Raw genomic sequence first — 25,435 nt, 5'->3', positions numbered from 1 at the left:
TTTAATACAGCACTTTTCCACCTTCAAGGCTCACAGCTCTGGGGAGAGGAGGGTTAAGTGTCTTGCCCAAGGACACAACAGGAGGATTAATCTTTAGGAGCTGGATCTGATTACTCTGCCAATCATAGTTAGTTTTTTTTATGTTGAAAGCAGGATTTAACCTTTAGGTCAGAGGACGATCACTCTACCAACCGAGCCACTGCCGCTCCTGAATTATAATTATGTCCAGAACATTTTAAACTGCAGCTTTAATCATTAGCCTGATTATTCGTTAATCATAATTATTCTGACTGTGATAATCGTGGCACCACATCTCCACTCTGTCCCATGTCTGACCTGATCTCGTGTCTCGTCCCGTCCTCGGTCCATCCACCTGCCGTTTCCTGACCACAGACCGGACACCTGAGCGACGGTCAGGACAGAGCGACGGTCAGGACAGAGCCTCAAACTGAACCAGGGCCAAACAAGAAAACAGCAGAATGTGTCTTTAATGAGTCTGGCGTCAGAAGTCAAAGGTCCAGTGTTCCTCCTCACTGGACACAGGTCACGTTTCACCAAAGAATCAGCTCTGGCCTCGTTGGACTGAACAAACCTGCCAAACCTCACAGTTTAAACCAGAGCTGGAAAAACACAAATTCACTCAATTTACAATTTACATACGAAGAAACAGCAATGAACCGATCCAGCTTTTTCAGGTCCAATATCGATTTTGATACTACAGCTTTAAGTATCTGCCAATACTCCAATGATCCAGCAAATTATTCAATATTGGTGCTGATACCCGATACCAGTATCAGATGGTTGTGGTTCTAGAGTAAACTATAATCTGAGTCCAGGGCTTTGTTATGGACCTGTCACTCCGCTGCTGTTGAACATTTAAAAGTTATTAAATCTGTATAAAGCTCATTTAAAAGTATCTGAACAATGGTGCTGTTTATTCTCGTCTTCACACAGATTTAAATATGATCAAATCTCTTCTCTACAGAAAAACATCTGGATTATTGTATTTTTCCTTCTAACATTATGTCTGTTGGCCTTTACTTTTTATATTATAGACACACGTTTGTACAAAGCTGCTCCACATCCCTCCTCCATGTTCTTCCTCTTATCTGGGGCCGGGACACGTCCTCCAGCTCCTCCGGTGGGACCCAAGGTGTGCCCAGGCCAGAGAGACATCGTCCCTCCAGTGTGTCCTTCCTCAGGGCCTCCTCCCAGTGGGACATGGACACCTCCCCAGGGAGGTATTTATTTATCTGTTATCATCTACTCTTCATGTATTTTCTTTACTTGTTATATGCTGGTTTGATGTGCTATTTAAAAATGCTTTAATTACATTGTTTAAGCGCAAATTTTTTTATTACTTTATTTTTGTAATCGTGTTTTCTCGTTTTGTCCCACCGTGGCCACTGTAGTCGCCCCGGTGTCACGTGACTAATAACACTTCCTGTTTGAGCGTTTTTGTTAAATGTTGAAATAAACCCATAAACCTCATAAATATCATAGTTTTTACTCAAAATCCTCCTGTTCCTCATTTGTGCAACAGGGAGGCGTCCAGGAGCTCCATGTGGAGGAGCAGCGGCTCTACTCCGAGCTCCTCTTCTACACACTTAGATGTAAAGTGACTGGCAGTGTTCTGTTAGAGTAACACATGCAGCTGTTTGGAGCAGTCGCTCATATTTGATTCAAACTTTACTCCACCTGTAACTGGAGACAGGAGGAGTTCATTCAACAGCTGATTCAAATATATCCCAGCATGCATTTCTCTGTGCATTCATCTTCAGTCTCACATTTAGTCTGTATGACATGTATCTGCAGTAAAACACTCAAACACACTCCAGCCTGGGCCCTGCACAAACAGAGGAATGACAGGCCCCTGTCAGTGTGTTTGTGCGTGCACAGTGCGTGAGTTTAGAACAAAACACAAATAAAAGTAAAAAGTGACATAAACAAACTCCAGCTGGAGTGAGACTCACCTGTTTGAGGAGCACACCTGTGTCTGATGTGTTTGTGCAGCAGGAGCTAGCTCCTTTAAGGAAACAGGCTAGTGTCAACAAAACTCAAGCTAGCTCCAAAACAACACGAAGAGCGACGAGGTGGAGTCACGTGAGCACGGTCCCGGCAGAAAATCCCACAGTAAAGCTTTAGAAGGCCTCAAGTGTAGAGTTTAAGTCCCAAAAGAGCAAAGTACAGAGACTTTTAGCGCCTGGAAACAACCGCAGACACAAACTGACAGAACAGCCCGCCCCCCGCCGTGACGAGCGTGACGGACAGGCCGCTCAGCCAATCACAGGCCAGAACATGAAACAGCAAAAACACGACTATTATGATTATTATGATTATTATGATTATTATTATTATTATTATTATTATTATTATTATTATTATTATTATTATTATTATTATTAAAATGTCTTGCTGTTGTTTCCATAACTTAAAAAAATGCATTACTTTTATTAAAATGTAAATAGTAAATGTTCTGATGTTCATTCATTTTAATTCAATTTAAATAAATAAATCAATAAAAAGTCCATGAAGACAAGGAGGTGATGCCATGGTACAGGTCAGCTCTGTGGAGTGTTGACATGGGAATTAATGTTTTTCTGGGTATTTTGGTGCAATAAAATGTCTGTAATTTAATAAATGCAACATAGACCCATTCAGTGTCTCACTGTTCTATGCAAAACAATATTATCTCTATTGTGGCAAGTTAATGAACAACAAATTCTATGTGATCTCTGCCTAAATCTAAAACAGAGGGTTTATTGACAGTGGCAACATCAGAGTGAACAGAGGGGTGGCTGAGAATAGCTCTAAAGTTTATTTTGGGTTAAGTTTGGTCTCACTCAGGAACACTCAGAAGAAAAGCAGAAAGGTATAAATGTGAGAAAACACTTCCACCTGCAGGAGAATTATAGAGACTGCATCCTCACTGACGTGTTTGTGCTAAAGCCACAGACACAAAGTTTACCTGAACCTTTGGTACTACACAACACACACAACACACACAACACAGTAATAAAAACACAAATAACTCAAATAAAGATCCAAGCTACGTCTTTTTTCAGTGATAGAAAAGTAACTTGAACTATTATTATTAATTACTGGTTTATTTTTATCAACTATTATGTATGTATTTATTTTGCTCGTTTTATGATGGTATTGATGTGTTATTTCAAAATACATTTTACTTTGTTTAAGCGCAATGTTTTGTTGATGTTTTTGTTTTGTTTGTTTTTTTGCAATCGCGCTTTCTCGTTTTGTCCCACCGCGGCCACTGTAGTCGCCTCAGTGTCACGTGACTAACAACACTTCCTGTTTGTGTGTTTTTGTTAAATGTTCACCGCTGTTATGTTGAAATAAACCCATAAACTTCATAAATATCGTCGTTTTTACTGTAAATCCTCCAGTCCTTCTTCTGTGTAACGTTTATCTCAAAATGGCGTCCTCCTGCGTCTCTTTTCAGACTAAAGTGACCTGTGTTCTGGAGATGTTGGCTAAAGCGGCTGTGGTGGAGATCGGTAAACTGTGGGAGGACGGGTTTGTCCTGTTTGAGGCCGAGCTGCGGAGAAGAGACGGAGAAATAGAAGCTTTAAACCGAAGAATAAAAGACATGGAACAAGAGAAAAGGACAAACTGCAGCGTCATGTCCTCTGCGTCCCAGACAGAGACAGAGAGGACAAGGACTCTGCTCACACACGGTAAAAACAGAGACAGTCTGCATTTGACCCATATACAGAGTCAGTCTGCATTTGACCCATGTTTGACCCATACACAGCACCTGTACACAGCACCGGGAAAAAGTTCTTTCTGCCTTTGTCATCAACACAGAAAACTCCAAAATACGGTTTACTCACAACAAAAACATTTCTGACACTTTAAACCTTTATTTTGCAACATAAACCTTATTTTTTATTATTCTGACCAATTTTCTGTATATCTGTCATATCTGTTGCCCGTGTCCAACGTCACAAAACTAGAAAAAACTTGGCAAAACTTTTAGTAAAATCTTAAACCTAATGATGTTAAATGTTTTAGAGAAATGTGTCGCTGAATGTGTCGTATGGACTTTAAACTTTGATACTGTTCAGTGAATCAAACTAGTTTAGAAACCAGACAAACCAACAAGACCATCTCCTTTAATTGGTTTAGTAACTGTTCAAATCAAAAAGTAAAACGTTGTGTAATTTCACATTACTACCTCCTCAGACAGTTACTAGAGATGAGAGTAGTAGTAGTAGTAGTAGTAGTAGTAGTAGTAGTAGTAGTAGTAGTAGTATATTGTATTGTCACGTTTGTCTCTTTTTTCAGGTCCTGTTATAAACTCCGTCCAGAGTTTGTCGCTTGAGCTCAGAGTTCAGGAGAAACGGGACATTTCGACCAATCACAAAATCCCACCTCTTTCATCAATTCCACCTCAGAACCAGGAACTTCCTCCAAAACAAGACAACGACATCGGAAATGATGACTCCGTGGTAAAACTGGAAGAGGAGGATGAAGTCCAAATTGTCGAGTGTGTTGAAAATCCAATGGAGAATCCGAGTCCAGAAGCAGCGAAGAGTCGGCCGTGGCTGCTGCTTCCAGACAACGACAACTGTGTCTTAGATTCTAAACAACTATCACAAAATTTAGACTCTGAAATCCTTCTTATTCAAAATGCATTGGACATTTTTGAAAGTTCTCCAGAACAAACTTCTAATGACAGATTTGTAAAAGACAATGGGATTTTACCACAAGGATCGAGTAGTAAATCTGCAGGTGAAACCAACGTCCATCCAGATCTAAATTTAGCCGCTGGGAACAGTTTAGAGAAAACAAATCACGTAGAAAATCTGAACTCTGATCGTTTTTTTGTTTTTAATGACAGCGAGGTGAACAAGGCCAACAGGCGAGTCAGAGAAAGGTGGTTTATCTGCCCCTTTTGTGGTAAAAGTTTTGACCGAATCAGCCATCTCGAAATCCACCAGAGGATCCACACGGGAGAGAAGCCGTTCACGTGTGAGGCGTGTGGGAAATGTTTCTCACAGAGGAGTAACTTAAGGACACATCAGAGGACGCACAAAACCATGCAACATGTGGCCTGATTTCTTTAGTCTTTTTTACTTTTTAAGCTGATTTTAGCATCTTTGAAAGTCATTTTTTGATTGTATGCAATAATAAATGTACTGACTGTTGCCCAAAGGGATGTTTATTTTTAGAGGTTAGAGTTGTCACGATGCCACAATTTCATACTTAAAATCAATATTAAGAACTAGACTCGATACTCAATACTGATTCCACGATAATAAAAACTCTTTATTTTGTTAATATACTGTATAGTAGTATCGATTAGTATCTTATTTCTGATACTTTTGACGGCCACATTGGAGGTTTAAAGTACTTCACACTGAGGTTTGGTGGAGCAGGTCTATGGCCTCACAAAAAGATCTTGGGTTCAATTCTTACTTTTTGTGATTATTACTTAATTTGGTGGATCTGTGGTAAATACTTATCCTAGTTTTATACGAGTCAGTGTCAGTTTGTGAACAAAGTTGAAAACTACAAGAAGTTGCACTGAGTTCTTAAATCCATCCAAAATGCAGGAACAATTTACACAGTTTATAAGTGTCAGGCTCGCCTCTCCACCGATCTAACCTGTAATTTTGACATCTACTGAACTTCGCCATAAAGTGAACACTCAAGGCAGTCCTCGACAGAAAGGTTCCGCAGTGCAGTTTTACAGATGGTCACATTACAGTTGAAATGAGATCTGTTCATGGTCCAGTCCCAGAAACGAAGAAAAACAAACCAAAAAAAAAACAGCTGAGAGGAAACTGCAGAAAAGTGAGTTTTATAAACAAAACATTTACATTTCAAACAGCAGTAAACATTTGACAGTGACGGCTTCTTTTCCACATTTAAGTCCCAGATCTTCTTCAGATTCTTGCCCAGATTTGTTCAGAGTCATAGACTTTTAGAGCTTTTCAAACTGTCAGACCATTTAAACTTTACACATGTGCACAAACAAACAAAGAAACAAACAAACAAACAAACAAACACAACACTTTTCACCAAATACACAGAGATTTAAGCTTCAGTTTAAACATCGAGCTCCTCTGGCAAACACAAGACTTTATAAATATTTGCACCTGATGCCACGTCCTGAACATGTGGCTGTTTAGATTTTTTAAATGTACAAAATGATTTGAGTTTGTCGTCTTATATTAAACAAATCCTTCATTGACACGTGTAGTGCAAACATCAACACAACATCCCAGAAACATACGACAAAGAATATTCCCTTTAACAGTTTGTACAAAATGTATGAATCATTTAATATTTTAAAGTAACTCTGTGTAACATTTTCATGTACGTACAACATCGCACATGCCTTTAAAAAGGGGTAGTGCCTCACAGCGAGAAGGTCCCAGGTTCGATTCCCAGACTGAAGGATCTTTATGCAGCGTTTGCATGTTCTCCCTGTGTCAGTGTCTAATCCTTCAGTCAGGACTCAGCGGGTCAAATGCAGAGGGCAAATACGGGTCATTATGGGCCCTTTTACAGATATTTAACAGTTGACAGGGCCAGCTGTCACACACGACGCAGCTCCACACACACACACACAGACACACACAGCTTCAGCTTCAGCTTCAGCTCTGACACTTTGAAAGAAAAAAACAATCTATGAAATCACAAAGTTATTTTTGTAAAAAGAAAAAAAATGTCACATTTATAGAGTCCAGCAGATTCACTGCCACAAAACTAATATCAAAATGATGGAAATTCTTGTTTTCAGAATCCAAACTAATTAAACTTTTCCAAATCAACTCTGAATTCAAGATTTATTTTGACCTGGAGACATTAGCAGCAACGAACCTGCACAGGCCTCAGAGACAAACAAAGTCAAACAGCTTTAGTTCATCTTCTATAGTTCAAATTGTTTTATTCCTTTAAGTTTGCTGCGTGCGCACGGTGGAGCCGGGTCGACTCGGGTTCAGCAGGATGGCGTTGGAGTGCGGCCTCGGCCTGAGGAGTCCGTTGCTGTAGTAGAAATGGTTGTTCAAAGCTTCAGAAATCTGGTAACTGCCGCTGTCCGTGTCGTCGTCCACTTGTCCCGGGGCCGGCGGGCTCCACGGCTCCAGGTTTGGCGAGGGGGCGTGTCTCAGGTGGGGCAGTTCGTCGTGGTGACACGGGACGAGGACTTCCTCCGTCTGCGGCTTCAGAGGGACCAGAGACGAGGGCAGACCCGAGTCCTGAAGGAGACGAGACGTGAGAGGAAGTTAATGTCATGGAAAAAACAGAAAAAGCCAAAGTTACATCTGTCTCTGGACACAAAGTTGTTGACGACGTTTGGACCGAGACGCGTCAGAAGTGAAGAAACATCTCGTCTTTTACTTTGTCTTTTTCTGCGGCTCAGACCTGGACTCAGGTTGTGTGTTTTTCCTGAGAACAGACTAAACGTGACCTCCACATCCTCCACCTTCTGTGAGGACGACACTAAACCCGAGCTCTGGTCTGACCACGAGAAACGACTCCACCTTCGTCTGATTCAAACTCTGTGTCGGGTCGTTCTGTCGTGAGGTGGACTCTTCATCTGCTCCCGATAAAGACGTCGTTCTTACCAGAGACATGTTGCTGCTCTTCAGGTACGACTCCACCCTCCTCCTCCTCTCCTCTCGCTCAGAGTCCATCCCTCGCTCGGTCCACACCACCGGGCGCCCGAGCTCATCCACCTCCACACCACCAGGGTAGACGGGCCTCTCCTGCATTTACGAAACAAACACGTCAGAGATGGAGAGTTTTTTAGAGTCTCAGTTTAAATCAGATTATTCTGCAAAAACGACTTTTCAGACCGTGACACGCCCCCCGTGACGCGCCCACTCTGACGCGCCCACTCTGATGCGCCCACTCTGATGCGCCCACTCTGATGCGCCCACTCTGACGCGCCCACTCTGACGCGCCCACTCTGGCGCGCCCACTCTGACACGCCCCCTGTGACACGCCCCCTGTGACGTTGTCGTTGTCGTTTACAGTTCCGTCAGTTTTCGTGGATGTCAGACTTTGTGTTTTTAGTTGAATTTTGTGATTTAAAGTGTAAATTCTAACAGAATGATCCGCACAGATGAGAACCACAGACACCGTTTGTTTTCATGTTGCTGCTTTGCCTGAAATGTTCCGCAGTATGGCATTAACTGGTCTATCTAACTAACTATCTGGTCTATCTCCATGGAAACAAAAACGCAGACCGAGTGCTTTTGTTTTTATTTTTATATAACTTTAATGCCCAGTTGTGGAACATTTTGGATAAATAAACCAAACTCTATTGTCACAGTTTAAGATCAGGTCTGTTTACACATAAATCTAAATGTTCATTTCTCCGTGTTCGTGTTTATATTAAAGTGTTTTTAAGGAGGATCCTGAGACACTCGACTCACCAGAGACGTCTCACTGTGCTTCATTCTGCTGTCGACTCGGAGCAGAGCGTAATCCTCGGGCTGAACACACACACAGTTTTGTTTTAGAATCGAAACAAAGTTCATGATCAGGTCCATGCACCAGAAAAACAATAAAACATTTAAACATTTACAAAGAGTCTCAGTTTGTTTGTGTTTTTTGATGAGGATTTCTCTGAGACAGAAGTGACAGAGATGAACTTTTTTTTTGCTTTTATCTGTAAAACCAAATGCAGTTTGTCCCACAGATCCAGGCCGTGTCTCAGTTCATCAGTTTCACACTTTGTCGTTTGGACGGCTCTTCTGTCACTTCCGGCGCATCGAGGCCCGTCCCATTTCACGCACCCGACCAATGTGCCCTGTGTTTCCGTGGAGATCGGCCGTGAACGAAGGCTCCATCTGAGTCGACTGTTGCGCTTGTATTTATCCTGGCTATTGTTTTATTGCTTTTACACCAATTGTCTTCTCTTTTTAATGTTAATTGTCTTCTGTTTTTAATGTCTTTTTTACTGTAGCACTTTGAGATTTGTTGTTCGAATGTAAAGTGCGTTATAAATAAAATGTATTATTATTATTATTATTATCCTTCTGGTCTATTCTACTGGAGAAAATGGCGTCTGCTACAGAAAACACTGGTTTATGTCACGACAGACTCGCAGGAAACTGAGGAAAATCTGAATAAAAAGCCGTCGTCTCAGTTGCGAGGTGATGTAATGTGGCGCCATCATCTGCCTCTGACGTGGAAACCGTCCAACTGAGACACGGCGATACAATTATTTAGAGTTTTTCCACGCCCCCTTTTTAGTCGACCAATCGATGGGCAGCACATGACTTTAGACCAACATTAGTTTCTTTAGTCGACCACAGACGGAATCATGAGTGGGTAAAAACACTATTTAAAGGCGCACTGTGTAGAGATGAGAGTAACATGGGCCCTGGGAGAAAAGTTACACAGTGCACCTTTAAAACTTTTATTTTTAAGACATTTTTACTGAAGAAAAGTGACCAGACTGTGAGTTGAGTGTGTGACCTGGACTCTGGGGTCGGTGCTGACGGAGTTGAGTCGTCTCAGGGAGGTTTGTCTGGACAGAGAGTTTATTTCCTCCCTGAAAAAAACAAAAACAAAAACAAAATACAACTGGAATTTAACAACAGCAACTAAAAAAACTAAAGACACATCACTGCACTTGGATCACATCACAATAAAAACAACAAAAATCAAAAAGTAAAAGTCCCATCATAAAAACTGAGCTGTAGAATAAACTTTGGTTCATGGAGCGATTCGTCGAGGTGGTGTTTGTAGCGACAGGTGGAGCTGCGCTAAAGTTTATCTGAATAATATCTGAGTTTGAGAGAATCTGCTCGAGGATTTAACGGGAATAAAACACGAGGTTTAGGCCGAGTTCAGTCTGTGTTTGCTCTAAACTCACACGTCAGGGGTTTTTCCTGATTCAGAGATTTTCTTGGTTTGGTGGATCGAGTGTTAAATATTTATCAGTTTTGCTTTAGCTCAGTTTGTGCAGAAAAGAACAAAAACACAGAAGTATTTGTGAGGTAAAACTGAACTTCTGCCACAAACACAAAACCTCCTAAACCTCTAAACCTCTAAACCTCTAAACCTCTAAACCTCTAAACCTCTAAACCTCTAAAACTCCAAAAACTCCAAAAACTCGCTGACTCTTTAAAGCTTCACTTCAGTAAATAAAACTCCACTTTTATTTGGTTCTTTGTGATTTTTGTGTAATTCAGTTTTAGTTTTGAGCCCTGGTTGTTCAATATCAGAACAAAGATGACCTCCACCCGCTCCACCTCCTCCACCCGCTCCACCTCCTCCACCCGCTCCACCTCCTCCACCTCCTCCACCTCCTCCACCTCCTCCACCTCCTCCACCTGCCGCTCGTGTCCAGACGTAAAATAATAAATTCAGTTTAAATTCGTCCTGGTTTTGTCTGTTTTTTGTCTGCGTCTCACGTTTTCTCGCTCAGCTCCATCTCCAGTTTCTTGTGTTTGTTTTTGTGATGTCGATTCACCACGACGATGACCACGACCATGACGAGCAGCAGAAGCCCCGCCCCCGCCGCGATCACGACCAACAGGAGACTCTCACTGCCGAGGTCAGCGAGACGGAACGAGCGCTCTGGAAAAACAACATGAGGACAAGACAAACATGAGTCTGAGGTTCATCACTGAAGATCCACGTGGAAATGCGACAAGACGTTTGTTTATCCAATCAGAACGAGCGTCACATGACTCAAAGCTCAAATCCAGTCGTTTTAAACCTACACTTCTCTGATCTGATTGGTCACTCCTTAAACCCCAGCAGCCAATCAGGACTCAGAGCTAGTGCAGCCTCTGCAGCTCAGAGAATCTGGAGGATCTGAACATGAGGCCTGTCCATAAACTGAGACACACCTGTGTGTGTCTCTGCAGGTCAAGGCTCTGGACACAGGTCTGTCCACACAGAGACATGTCCCTCTGTGTCTTCACAGACTGAACAGGACAAACGTTCTGTGTTTTTCTTTGCTGCGTCTCAAACGAGGACACAGTCTTTGTGTCTCGTGTCCCGCAGACCGGAGCCTGGATTGTGCATTAAAGACAAATCTTGTGTGAAGTTGTGTTTCCAGCAGGGGGCAGTGTGCGTCTGACCTGCCACAGTAAACTCGTACTCCGTGCTCCCCGGTCCCACGGCGTTCAGAGCCACACACTGATAAACGCCGCTGTCGTTCAGACGCAGAGCACGTTTAAAAACAAGTCTGGTCCCGGTCACCTCCGAGTCCTGGGGCAGAGCTCCGCCCTTCCTGCACCACACACAAAAACATTTATGAAAACACACGACACAAAACACCAGATTCAAACCAGGAAATGAAAACAGAGACATTTGGATTTGAAATGAAATACGAGTCTTGATACGTTGAGAAAAAGCAGCTCTGGAATCTCAGGAATTCTGTGGGTCGTAGGGAGCAGTGTACAAAGGAGTTCACACTTATACATGTTTAAAACACACGAGCTTTGTCCTGGTGACGTTTGATTGGTCAAAGGTTTTAGGCCTGATGCTCTTTGGTTTGGGACTGACACAAACAGGACACACACTTTTCCCCAGGACTGAACTGAGTCTGTGTTTGTTTATGAACTTCATATTTAACCTTTAACATCATCATGAGTCACAGCGAAAACAAAACAAACACACGATAATCCAGAGAAACTCCGACCGTTTCAGATTCAAAAACATCTGAGTCTGACGCCACGAGAGTCTAAAATATCAAACTATTTCAATACTAAGGAACTCGATACTCGATACTGACTCTGATTCCATGTGTGTTACGTGTGTGTGATCCTCAGTGTGCAGAAGTTCACACTGGTCCAGGTCCTGGTCCAGGTCCTGGTCCTGGTCCTGGTCCTGGTCCTGGTCCAGGTCCAGTCTGTGTCTTTCACTTTCTAAACAGATTCAGGTTCATTTCTGTCAATGTGACTTTTTTTAGTTTTGATTCTTGTGAAAAATGAAGATTTAGTTTCAAAGACTAAAACTGAGACAAATCTGTGAATCTCACAAAATCTCTCATTTTAAATGTCACTCATACTGTTCTCCCTCTCTCCGTGTTCTCCCTCTCTCCGTGTTCTCCCTCTCTCCGTGTTCTCCCTCTCTCCGTGTTCTCCCTCTCTCCGTGTTCTCCCTCTCTCCGTGTTCTCCCTCTCTCCGTGTTCTCCCTCTCTCCGTGTTCTCCCTCTCTCCGTTCTCTCTCTCCGTGTTTTCCCTCTCTCCGTGTTTTCCCTCTCTCCGTGTTTTCCCTCTCTCCGTGTTTTCCCTCTCTCTCTCTCAGTTTAACTGAATGGACCTGAACCTGCAGCTCAAACAAAGGAGAGAGTCACGTTACACAGACACAGAAGAGCCACAGAAGAGCCACAGAAGAGCCACAGAGGAGCCACAGAGGAGCCACAGAGGAGCCACAGAGGAGCCACAGAGGAGCCACAGAGGAGCCACAGAGGAGCCACAGAAGAGCCACAGAAGAGCCACAGAAGAGCCACAGAAGAGCCACAGAGGAGCCACACATTTGGCTGCAGTTCACTCCACACAAAGCGTGGCTCCCAAACTCCACTCGGCTTCACTGTCATTAACTTTGGAAGAGACTGAGGTCAGATCTACGCAGAGGCGAGCCGCTGCAAACTGAGCCAGACGAGAGCCGTAATAAGAGCCGTAATGAGTCTGCAGAGGTCAGAGGTCAAAGGTCACCTCTGGTTAATGTGGAAATGATGCATCATCCAGGATTTTTTGTATTTTTAATTATTGTTGTAAAAAAAAAAAAAATCTTCCACCTGCTCCTGTCTCCATGGAGATGTTACTGCTTTGCCAGGAATATTCCACAGTACGGCATTAAACTTGGATTCAGTTATTTGTTTTAGACGTAAAGACAAAAACTGATGAAGCTAAAAGTCGTTATTTTGAATTAAACTTAACGTCTCTGTAAATGTGACACTTTGGTCCAAAACAAGTGAAATGTTTTTATTAAAACACGAGACGATTGGACCAGAGCAGAGACAAAGACAGAAGAGTGTCCACGTGTGTCCACATGTCTGTCCACTCATGTCCACACGTCTCTCCTGCCCCGCTCCTGTCCCGCTCCTGTCCCGCTCCTGTCCCGCTCCTGTCCCGCTCCTGTCCCTCTCTTGTCTCGCTCCTGTCCCTCTCCTCTCTCGCTCCTGTCCCGCTTCTGTCCCTCTCTTGTCCCGCTCCTGTCCCTCTCCTCTCTCGCTCCTGTCCCGCTCCTGTCCCGCTCTTGTCTCGCTCCTGTCCCTCTCCTCTCTCGCTCCTGTCCCGCTTCTGTCCCTCTCCTGTCCCTCTCCTGTCCCTCTCCTGTCCCTCTCTTGTCCCGCTCCTGTCCCTCTCCTCTATCGCTCCTGTCCCGCTTCTGTCCCTCTCCTGCTCCTGTCCCTCTCCTGTCCCGCTCCTGTCCCCCTCCTGTCTCGCTCCTGTCCCACTCTCGCTCCTGTCCCACTCTCGCTCCTGTCCCGCTTCTGTCCCTCTCTTGTCTCGCTCCTGTCCCTCTCCTCTCTCACTCCTGTCCCTCTCCTGTCCCTCTCTTGTCCCACTCCTGTCCCTCTCCTGTCCCTCTCTTGTCCCGCTCCTGTCCCTCTCCTCTCTCGCTCCTGTCCCGCTTCTGTCCCTCTCCTGCTCCTGTCTCTCTCCTGTCCCGCTCCTGTCCCTCTCCTGCTCCTGTCTCTCTCCTGTCCCGCTCCTGTCCCGTCCCGTCTGCAGACGCTCTGTGTCTCTAATCAGAATCAGCCTGTACTTACGCCTCTTTACTGCGTCTCCTCTGGGGCAGGGCTGTGATTTAAAGCTTATCTCTCGTCTCCTCGGCTCATCTGCTCCTCGTGTGAAAATACCTCTGACTCCTTTTGAGAAACTCGACACCGAACGACAGATTTTATTTCACAAAGGACGACTCGCCCTGAACGAGCAGAGAGAAGTTTATCGCACCGTCGACCCCGATTATGAATAAAACACTTAAACATAAAGTCACTTCAGCTCGAGATGAACAGAGAGAATTTCCACAAATAAATAAATCGAGTGCATTTATGTGAGATTCAGTTTGACATAAACGTGTGAGATTATTATCAGTCCATAAAGATAATCTGATAAAAGTTGATTTGTGTCATAAAAATGATGAGAGTTTAATCCACAGAGTTATGATCCACAGTGAAGTGATCAGAGACTGTGGAGATAAAAGTGCAGATCTGTGGAGTGGGGGGTCAGGGGGACAGAGACATGTCCCCGTGTCCTGTGTCCTGTGTCCTGTGTCCTGTGTCCTGTACCATGTCCAGGTGATGTTGGAGACTCGTGGTTGTCCCTGGGCGTCGCAGAGGAGCTCGGCGTTCTCCATCCCCACAGACCAGTGTCCTGAGCCGGCCACGATCTTCACCTCTGGAGGGTCTGGAAACAACGAGGGAACAGTCAGAACCAACACGACACTGAAGAGCGAGGGTTCAACGCCACAACTCAGACGTGAAACAGACGTGAAACTGACGTGAAACAGACGTTAAACAGACGTGAAACAGACGTTACACCACTGTGGTTCCGCCCGAGTGAACACGGCACTGACCATTTTATTTTTGTTTATTTTTTTCTTTTAAGGGCCCAGAGTTAGAACACAGTTTCCTCACCACAAACACATATTTACTCACATGTTTAACACACAAACCCTGAGGATTTAGGCTGAGTTCTTCTCTCAAACTGAAAACACTCTGTTTCACCTTGTGATGTCATCATGTGGTGATACAGGAAGTGCTCCACTGTGTTTTTAAACTCCACCTTCACTGGAATCATCTGGATCATTTCAGTCCTGGAGTTGTCTCTTATCTCGACTGAACTAAAGGTAAAAGGAGCTGTTCACTTGAAAACTACCACTTGATGACATCACAAGGTGGAACAGAGCGTTTTGAGCTTTGGAGATGTGACAGACGAATGATAAATGAAACAAAACACATTCAGGTCTGTTTTTGAGGAGTAACAGTTTTATAACATGGATTAAAGCTCAGAGTCCATTTTGTGTGACACATTATTTTATTTATAATGTGTTTATTTAACATTGATCTAAATCGTCTCAAACTGAGCGGACGTTAAATCTGCAGAAGTTTGTCTCTTTTTGCTGCACGAGGGAAATCAGTTTGATTTATCTTCAGGACAGAGACGTTTGACACTTAGACAAACACAGTCACCTACATTTAAACAAATAAGGAAATAATGTGTGTGTCCTTGTGCGTTGTGTGTGTCCTTGTGCGTTGTGTGTGTCACTGTGCGTTGTGTGTGTCACTGTGCGTTGTGTGTGTCCTTGTGCGTTGTGTGTGTCCTTGTGCGTTGTGTGTGTCCTTGTGTGTTTTAGCAGAATGCAGCTGAGCCGGTCCAGAGCTCATAATGAGTCTGTAAAAACAATCTCCTTCCTGTGACTCAAACTGATAATAACAGAAACATTTGTCTCAAACAGCTTTTCAAAACGAGCTGAGCTTTTTTCCATCGTCCTGTTTCTGCTTCTTCTGTGACTCAGTCGTGACAAACTCTGAGGATGAAGTGTTTTGCTCAAAGGCAGGAGTCTGTCACTGTGACTGACCTTTGAGTTTAAAGACAAATATTTATATCAACAAAGAGACTGAACAGCCACAACGACACGTCACCTGAGTCTGTGCAAACACTCCTCTAAAGCCATACTGCGGAACATTCTCCACAGACATAGACACGTTTTATGTCACACAGTGGAGCCAGAAGAACAACCACCATTGGCAGTTTGGCACATCACCATGACAACACGGAGCAACAAACCACATGGGTCTGATTAACTTTATTTGGGACGACCCAAAGGAAGTTTGTGTCAAATTTGGGAAAACTACATTTTCGGTCCTCCATACAAATATATCAGATGTTCTGTAGGGGGCGCTATTGCGCCAATTTAGTTTCTGTCATAATGAGTAGTTTTAGACCAGAAAGTTTTACAACTGATTCGAATTTGAGCAAAATCAGACTTCGCATGAGCAAACGGGAGCAAATTTTGACATGAAAATTCAAAAAAGTCTGATGGAATTTTGTGGCTTCGCAAAGACGTCATCATAAATTATATAAGTCCTGATGCCCCACGTGTCCAGATGATGTGTGGTGATTTTCAGCTCTGCAGGTGAAGTGTCTTCAGAAGAGTCGAATAAAATGCGACGTCAGTGAAAACACTGAAATTTCATTTTGGAATTTTAAATCCAAGATGGGCAGGGGGCGCTGTCGTCACATTTTTTTGTGCCCAATGATAAACACATAAAAAAATTTATTTTTCGCCAGACCTGAAATTTGGGCAAAATTTGGTGAGTCAAGTAAACAAGACGATGAGCTCAGCTCCTCTCTGAACACGAGCTCTTTACATTTTGTATTTTTTCTTCAGACTTTGCTAACGTGAGCGTCACCATGGAAACCACTGAACCGCCATAGACCGACATGTACAACCCCCCAGAGTGACGTCACAGAGGATTATTTAACAGAGGAATGTTTTTAATTATTTTGTAATTACTCTCTGGTGTCCGTTGGTTTCAAATTATGAAAAATTTTGAGCGTTGCCACAACAATGAACAACCTGAAACTAAAAATATACGTAACATTTTGAGGAGTTTTTTACATTTAAATGATTTAACAGATTTAACTGGAGCTGAAACTCATGAGTCTGAAACAGTTTAAAACGTGTCACGTGACAGTCGTGTGTTTGTTTGGGGTCAAAAAGTAGAAGCACAAAGAACAAAACGTTCATCAGAGAAACGTCCATAATTATGGGTCTGAACGTGGCGTGTGAAGACGCTAATGTGTGGGTGGAGCCGCTGATGTGTGGGTGGAGCCGCTGTGTCATCCACCATTATAATAGTTATAATTAAACCTCATCTCAAACACAGAATCATTAGACGATAAACAGGAGCGACACTGGACATGTGTGGACCAGGGGTCAGTGACCTTTAACCCCAAAGCTCCGTCTGGACCCCGTTTCCACGGAAAAGAAAACACTGAGCTGCAAAAACTAAAATGAAGAGAACACTGTGTATATTGTTTTTGTTTTAAACCTTTACACTTTGTGTAAACTAAAGTATTTGTAAAATCTCTGCATAAATATTTGTTTTTAACATCACAGCATCAGGATGAAAGAGCCACATGTCTGAATCTTATCCAAAGACACAATAACACCCTGTGTTCACTGCAACAATGGGACTCGAACCAGCAACCCCCTGGTCCAGTGCCACAGTAGGTTGTGTTCACCGTCTAGAATTAGATTAAGTCGTAAATTCAAATGGAGGACGAGGTTTATGTAACAAAGAAGATTTAACTTAACACTGAAAGTTTCATCTGTTTGTGATCAGCTCCACCTGCCAACTCCACCTGCAAACTCCACCTGCAAACTCCACCTGCAAACTCCACCTGCAAACTCCACCTGCAAACTCCACCTGCAAACTCCACCTGCAAACTCCACCTGCAAACTCCACCTGCAAACTCCACCTGCCAACTCCACCTGCCAACTCCACCTGCCAACTCCACCTGCCAACTCCACCTGCAAACTCCACCTGCAAACTCCACCTGCAAACTCCACCTGCAAACTCCACCTGCAAACTCCACCTGCAAACTCCACCTGCAAACTCCACCTGCAAACTCCACCTGCCAACTCCACCTGCCAACTCCACCTGCCAACTCCACCTCAGAGCTCAGGAGTGTGTTGTGTCTGAGCTCATGCTTCTGTTTAGGAGTTTAATTTTACACAAACCCGTTGTCTGTTGAGCTGAGTCTGGTCTTTCTGGTCACACTGGACAGAGCAGTGCCCCCAGTTAGCTTAACCACTCTGGGGAATGTTACTGACGGTTTAATTCCTCTTAGACTCTGTACTCACACTGGACCTCCAGCGTGTTGATGATCCTCTTGGGCCGGTCGAAGCCCGGATGCCACACCAGACAGTCCAGACGTTTGCCGTTCATGGAGCGAAGAGGGTGGAGCGAGAAGAGCGAGGACACCGCCCCGCTCTCACTGCTCCTGTTCTGCACCTGCCCCACCAGAGGAGTGTCCCAGGACAGACGAGGGGCGGGGAGGCCCATGGAGCGACAAGAAGCGGCCACGCCGAACGACTGACCTTCAACCATCACCACCGGGTCCAGGGACGAGATGGGGAGACCTGAGAGACACGAGTTTGGATTAAAATGAGAAGGTGAAGACGATTAGAGACAGAAGAGTAAAACTGTAAACGTGAACATTTAGAGTTTGACAATAATCCAAACACTAAGGTCACTCAGGTCACACAGAGGTCACTCAGGTCACACAGAGGTCACTCAGGTCACACAGAGGTCACTCAGGTCACACAGAGGTCACTCAGAGGTCACACAGGTCACCCAGAGGTCACTCAGGTCACCCAGAGGTCACCCAGAGGTCACCCAGGTCACACAGAGGTCACTCAGGCCCCCAGTCCATCACTGGGTACATGCACATTCATGCACATGCATCACTAATTAAATAATTAAATAATCAATGACTCTGGCCCCGCCCACAGGAACGACCCACGACACGGAGTCTCACTGGTCATGGTTTAGATAAGTGTGAATAATTAAACTGGAATGTTTCTTCTCACATTTGATATTATGTGACTCCTACAGGGAGAAAGGGGAGAAGGAGGTGTAGAGAGAAGAAAGAAGAGAAGAAAGAACGAGAGAGAGGGGGAGGGAGAGGAGGAGAGAGAGAGGGGGAGGGAGAGGAGGAGAGAGACAGGGGGAGGGAGAGGAGGAGAGAGAGGAGTAAACAGCAGCATTCCTCTTTGTGTCTAAACAAAAGAAGGAAACACCCACAGAAACCACGAGTAAAATCAGACACGTGAAACTCCACCACTGTGGTTTCAATGGAGCCGAGCCACGACCCGAGCCACGACCCGAGCCACGACCCGAGCCACAAATCGGACGACGAACTGAGCGACGAACGATCGGTGTTAAACTTTAATATTAATGTCCACAGACAAAAACACCTAAACAGATCCATGGTTTCATGTATAAAAAGCTGGTCTTCCAAATAGAATCAGTTACAACTGGATATTTTGTCTCAATTGTTCAGCACGAGCTCAAAATACACATAAAAATATGAATCGTGACATTTTGGGTAAAGTGTTTGAGTCTAAACGGTGAAATCTTCTGTTTTTCGTGTCAAATCTCAGGTTTAATCTTAAAGTGGATTAGTTTCCGTGAGGCCCAGATGTTTTTTAGTCTTTATCTTTTTCCTTCTTCAGTCTCATGTGGGCCCTGGTTTCACCTTCACATTTTAGAAACAAAACAAAAAACATAAACTCGCCTCAGTCGTTTCGGTCGTTCCAGTTTAGTGTTTTTTTTATTCTTTGTCCTTATTTGGTGAACCTGCTCGTGCTGCTGGTGTAAAGAGTCGTTCAGTCTGACTCTGGAGGAATAAAGTCTGATTTTACACCTCAGACACAACGGGATTATGGGTAAAACAAGACTAGAAGAGGTCAAAGGTCACAAACTGAAAATATCAGAGTATTTCAAACATGGAGTTTTGAGCCTGAGGCAGAAAAAGTCACTGTTTTTCTCTTGTTTCTCTGCATCTTTTGACTTTTAGTTTGGTGGAGATTAAAAAATATGGCATTTATGGATTATATGAGTTTATTATATATAACTTTTGTACAGATGCATTAGTTTGTTTTGTAAATGATTTGACAAAAAAATACAACTTGACAAAGTGGCTCAGTTTTGATATTTGGTCTTTGAGCCGCGGTCAGTCTGAAAATGATTTAGATGAAAGTTTGAATGTTCTACTGATCACAGATATACAACGTGTCAGAGTCGATTATATAAATATACGATGTGTTGAAGTTGTTTATTTCTTATTTTCTATGGCTCTGATCTGGGGCTTAAGGGGTTAAACGTGGTTATGTTTTACGAATGACATCACTCGTCACTGGTCATTGGCGTCGCTCGTGGACTCAGTTTCACTGGAGCAGATCACGAGTTTTAAAAGTCATAAATCTGAGCTCGTCTGACACGTTTCAACCACAGACATTACGAAAACGACACGACGCCCGTCACACACCACACTGCCTACAATGTTCCACGGTATGGCATTAAACGTTCATCTCCACGGACACAAAACAAGGTAAAGATACAGTCAGATCTGTGGAGAGGCGACTCTGCTCATAGTAAGAATTCACGTTTTTCAGTGGACTTTTCTGCAGTAAACAACCATCTGTAAATTAACACAGAGACGTTAAATGCCACACTCTGGGACATTCTACACAAACCAAAAACATCTCCATCCTTTTATTTGGTGCTCAGGATTATAGTGCGGACCGAGCGTGGACCGAGTGTGGACCGAGCGTGGACCGAGCGTGGACCGAGTGTGGACCGAGCGTGGACCGAGTGTGGACCGAGCGAGTTAGTCCTGGTTTAGACCTAGTTCTAGTTCAGATGGATCTTTTCAGCCGCTTCAATAACCGATATTTTAAATTCAACACAAATCCCCACAGACTGAAGAAAAGCTCTAGTTGAACTTCAGCCAATGCAGCCAATTTATTTACTGGTCTCAAGAATCAGATTCAAGATTCAAGGATCGTCATTGTCACAATTCAATTTATTTTTGTAAAGGCCAAAATCACCAGAGCGTCGCCTTTTGGGTTGAACATGAAATATGATTAAACCAACAGAAACATCCAAAATGGGCCTTGAATAGATCTAAGAGCTGAAAAACAGGACAACAGGGAATCTGAGCCTAGAGGGAAAAGGTGGAACTCACACAGAGGGTGTGTCTGAAAAACTTCAGAGAATTTTCAGTTTGAGATTCCGGTTTATTTCAAACTTTCAAACACTTAAAGACAAAAACTGTTTATGTCTTGAGGTTTTGTCCTTCGGGTGAACCAAAGTAATGTGTCTCCTCCAATCAGTGAAGAGTGAGCGTCACACTGGAGAAACTAAACACACTTCATAAGAGAATGAACCAACACGAGAGAGAGCAGCTCAGGACCACAGTCTGCTCAACACGAGAGAGAGAGAGCAGCTCAGGACCACAGTCTGCTGTTCATCTCCATCTCACAGACACTGACCACTGCTTTGAACAGAGAGAGGGTCAGATCTGAGCCACAGAAAAGAAATGGTTTGAGAGGAGAGTTAAAGAAGAGATTTTTGTCTTTCCTCATCTATAACTCCATCCTCAGACCCAAAGCAAACAATGGAAACAAAGACAGAAACAGTAAACAGCTGTTTCCAGTTTCAGTGTCGTTAGCTCCTCCTTCAGACTGATATAAGTCAGTGTCCAGCAGGAATCTGTCCAGAACTGAAGAAGAGACTTGGACGAGCAGAGAAACGTCTTCAGTCCTACAACGATTTGTCCAGTGACAGATTTAACTTCAGTTTTTACCAACAGAAAGTTAGAAAATCAACAATGAAACAGACGAGCAAATTAATCAACAGAAAACAAGAAAATGGAGAAGTGTCCCAGAGCGCCCCCTGTCCTCAGACCCTCCTCCTGCAGGAACGAGCTCCTCAAATCTTATCACGCTCCTTCTCGACAAGAAAAAACTCAAAAGTAACATCAACATCATGACCCTGGAGTGATGATTAGAGCATAAACATCAGTGTGAGCGCAAATACTCAGAATGTAAATATATAAACTACTGAGGAACTTAGAGTCCGACACAACGACACAATGACAGGACGACACAACGACAGGACGACACAACGACAGAATGACACAACGACACAACGACACAACGACACAACAACAGGACGACACGAGCCCTGAGCCCTGATGCAGGCTCTGGGTTTTAAAATCATTCAGATCAGAGAGAGGAGTTTTAGGTTTAAAACAACTGGATTTCAGCACTGAACCTGGAAACACAAATGAGTCATGTGAGGCTCATGCTGCGCTCTGATTGGACAATCATCTTGAACCAAAACACAAACTACTCCAAAAACACGACATGATCGATGCTGATTGTTTAAGAATAAATCTGTATTACAGTTTTAGATTTGAACATGTCTCGTATCTGGGGCCACATTAAAGTCTAATCTGACACAGTTCATTTAAACGAGACACACACACACAAATACACACTCACACACACCCCCCCAGACAAAGACACACACACGCACACACACGTACACAGACACACACACACTCTCATGTAATGTTCCCACTCACTGATCCAGACGCTGTGATCTGCAGAACTTTTACTACATATGACAAACTCGGGACCGGGGGCCAAATCTGGCTCATGGTTTAATTATATTTGGCCCGTGGATCATATTAAATGTGCATTAGAGCTGCTGCCGGGATAAGTTTTTCACTAAATACTTTAGTTAAATCCGTGAATTTGTCTCAGTTTTTAATTGTGGCCCCTGCACATGTGACACTCTGAAATGTGCTCAAGCTCTTACTCTGAAACTCAAATCTCCCATAGAGATTCTATCAGATTCTGTCAGATTACTGTCAGATTACTGTCAGATTACCGTCATGTATTTGTTGGCACCTTCTGTTACGTCTCCGGCTCGTCCAGACACGCCTCGACTCACGATGATCAACAGAACGTGACGACGTTTTAACCTCAGGAACCGTCTCCAAACTATAAACACAAACTGTCTAATCCCACTGGTCTCACGTAATCCCAGCGTTTAATGTAATGATCTAATAATGTTTGAACAGCGAGTCGCACGACGTGTAGAAAACACTAGAAATATACACTTTATATAATATATAATATAACACTTTATAAATATACCACCAGCACCAGCTAAAAGAACATCAGCCTGGATTAAATGAGTCTAAACGAGGAACATCTGTGGACTTTGATATAAAACCTCCAGCAGCTTTAATAATAATAATAATAATAATAATAATAATAATGTGTCTTTATCCCGCGCTCAGTCTGATATTTCTTGGGTGAACAGTGTCAGACAAAATGGAGTAAGATGATTATGACTTTAAACTATCTGAAAAAACCACGTCACGTCTTTAGAAGTTTGTGATGTGTTTATATAGAAAACAAATGTCGTCAATGAACCTGTCTGTGGATGTATTTAAGACACGCCTGAAATGCTCCTGAAACGACTCCTGAAGCACACCTGAAACACATTTGAACTGAAACCACAGCTGAAACACTCCGAAAACACTCCTGAAAACACTCCTGAAAACACTCCTGAAAACACTCCTGAAAACACTCCTGAAAACACTCCTGAAAACACTCCTGAAAACACTCCTGAAAACACTCCTGAAAACACTCCTGAAAACACTCCTGAAAACACTCCTGAAAACACTCCTGAAAACACTCCTGAAAACACTCCTGAAAACACTCCTGAAAACACTCCTGAAAACACTCCTGAAAACACTCCTGAAAACACTCCTGGAAACACTCCTGGAAACACTCCTGGAAACACTCCTGGAAACACTCCTGAAACACACTGCATCTCTGTAGCAAAACACAGAATAATGCGGCGTATGAAAAGCTTTGTTTCAACACAAGCTTCTTCTGTCCTGATCTGAGTCGGGTCTTGATCCGTTTCAGCCGTTTCGCGTTTCAGTCGATCTGGCTGTTGAATCGGTCACACAGAATCGGAGCTGGGATCAGTCTGGACACTCCCTCATTCTGCGTTTTTATTTGTTCTATTTTTACTACTTTCTACATTTTATATTCATCCAAAAAACAGAAAATATATGAAGTAAGATTTATGGAATTATGTAGAAAAGTGAAACAAAACTGAGAAGATGAGTCCAAACGTGAGGTCAAAGTGCGACGGGGTCAAAGTGCGACGGGGTCAAAGTGCGACACTCAGACTCGTGCAAAGAGTCAAAGGCCGAGGAGGATGTGAAATAAAACAAGAGGAACTGTACAACAACAGGAAGCACTTTGATGTGAGCAGTTGTGTAACATGACTCACTGTAATTAACTCATATTTGTGTCATTATGTCTGTGACACGTGATCCGTGTCCTCACACCTGCCGCCAAACCTTTGGTTAACACAGGTGTCAGTGATTCTAAATATATCGAAACTGAATCAGTTTGAGTTGGCACAATTAATAAATGGAAAAGCCTGTAATTATCTTGTTGTCGTGTAGTTTAGACGTGTACAAACATGTCACAGATTCAGTCTGATCTCAAATGTTACTGCTCCAAACAGAAGCCCATTTTTAAACACGATGAACCTCAAATCTTATCACAATGTCAGAAAAATCTATGGCTTTTGTAGGTGTGTGTGGTGTGTGTTGTGCGTGTTGTGCGTGTTGTGCGTGTTGTGCGTGTTGTGCGTGTTGTGCGTGTTGTGCGTGTTGTGCGTGTTGTGCGTGTTGTGCGTGCAGTGGAGATGTCATCGAAATTCAGATACTAATCAATACTAAAACTCATAGACTTGTTCTGCACAGACATGACGGAGAAGTCCTATACACAGGACAGAAATGAACCTATAAGACACACAGACTAGTACACACACACAAACACACGCCAGCGACTCACGCCAGCGACTCACGCCAGCGACTCACGCCAGCGACTCACGCCAGCGACTCACAGACGCACATTTATGACACAAACATCTGCATCGTTTGACAAACTTGAGCTGAAAATCTCCATCGTGAGTAACACACCATGAGACTATTGAATGTATTTTGTGTTAGTTTGGATTTGTGTGAATCTGTGTTTGTGTCGACTTTGCTATCGCTAGGTTAGCGCTAGCGGAACAGCTGATGCAGCATGTCCTTTATCATGTCCTTTATCATGTCCTTTATCATGTCCTTTATGTCCTTTATGTCCTTTATGTCCTTTATGTCCTTTATCATGTCCTTTATCATGTCCTTTATCATGTCCTTTATCATGTCCTTTATCATGTCCTTTATCATGTCCTTTATCATGTCCTTCATCATGTCCTTTTTCTGGGGTTTTCTCAGGTCGGTTCCTGTGTTTTTTTTAGTCAAGAGTTTTATAATTGACACATTTATTATTCATTCTTTGTTACTTCCAGCAACAATAAAGAAAGAAACAGTAAATGTGATGCTCAGACTCCTGTAAATTGTCTGGTAATTGAGGTTTTAGTGACTTTGGTGACCCTTGGTTTAATAATTATAGTTAATCTCAATAATTTTGGTCAAAATAATCGTGAGTCTAAATTTTAATATCGTCCCTGGTGATGGAGTCTATTCCTCAGGGTCAAAATCAAGTTTTAAATAGTGACGACACGTCCAGTACTCACTCCACACAGTGAGGCTGATGGTGCGCTCAAAGTTCCCGTTGGGGAAGGTGGAGATGTGGCAGGTGTAGACTCCCTCGTCGGACACCTCGGTGCTGGGGATGAGGAGGGCGGAGTTTTCAGTGGGACTGCTGCTCTCGAACCTCACACGACCGGCGTAACGACCGAACTCTACAGAAGGAACACAACGGCATTAGTGTGTGTGTCAGGAGCTTAAACTACACACCTGAACCCCGCCCACAAACACACTTCAAAGAGCTGTTAAACTGGGCGGAGCCTGGAGGAGGGGC

The 25,435-nt window shown here is 43.5% G+C and overlaps 2 protein-coding genes across 2 annotated transcripts in view; one reads left to right on the top strand and one right to left on the bottom strand.

The window, feature by feature from the left end:
* Positions 1-3,436: 3,436 nt before the first annotated feature.
* LOC117385475 (zinc finger protein 182) lies at positions 3,437-5,081 on the top strand. The gene is made up of 2 exons (XM_033982761.2): positions 3,437-3,698; positions 4,309-5,081. The coding sequence occupies exons 1-2, from the start codon at positions 3,437-3,439 to the stop codon at positions 5,079-5,081; spliced, it is 1,035 nt and encodes a 344-aa protein (XP_033838652.1).
* Positions 5,082-5,812: 731 nt separating this feature from the next.
* The window catches only part of nectin4b (nectin cell adhesion molecule 4b), a 28,219-nt gene continuing 8,596 nt past the window's right edge, over positions 5,813-25,435 (bottom strand). Inside the window, exons 3-11 of the mRNA XM_033983074.2 lie at positions 25,149-25,316; positions 17,822-18,100; positions 14,238-14,355; positions 11,076-11,227; positions 10,401-10,566; positions 9,460-9,535; positions 8,412-8,471; positions 7,599-7,739; positions 5,813-7,229 (exon numbers count right to left, since the gene is read on the bottom strand). Coding sequence (XP_033838965.1) covers positions 6,927-7,229; positions 7,599-7,739; positions 8,412-8,471; positions 9,460-9,535; positions 10,401-10,566; positions 11,076-11,227; positions 14,238-14,355; positions 17,822-18,100; positions 25,149-25,316 — 1,463 coding nt within the window. The 3' untranslated portion in view covers positions 5,813-6,926. The remainder of the gene's footprint in view (positions 7,230-7,598; positions 7,740-8,411; positions 8,472-9,459; positions 9,536-10,400; positions 10,567-11,075; positions 11,228-14,237; positions 14,356-17,821; positions 18,101-25,148; positions 25,317-25,435) is intronic.

The sequence above is a fragment of the Periophthalmus magnuspinnatus genome, chromosome 17 (assembly GCF_009829125.3).
Source record: "Periophthalmus magnuspinnatus isolate fPerMag1 chromosome 17, fPerMag1.2.pri, whole genome shotgun sequence".
Classification (NCBI taxonomy): Eukaryota; Metazoa; Chordata; class Actinopteri; order Gobiiformes; family Gobiidae; genus Periophthalmus; species Periophthalmus magnuspinnatus.
This window is presented reverse-complemented; position numbering and strand designations above follow the sequence as displayed.

What these genes read in the sequence shown, in the direction of transcription:
- LOC117385475 (XM_033982761.2), top strand. Translation starts at nt 3,437, where the DNA reads ATGGCGTCCTCCTGCGTCTCTTTTCAGACTAAAGTGACCTGTGTTCTG. An exon ending in AAGGACTCTGCTCACACACG is followed by an intron (nt 3,699 to 4,308) that starts GTAAAAACAGAG and finishes CTCTTTTTTCAG; the next exon opens with GTCCTGTTATAAACTCCGTC.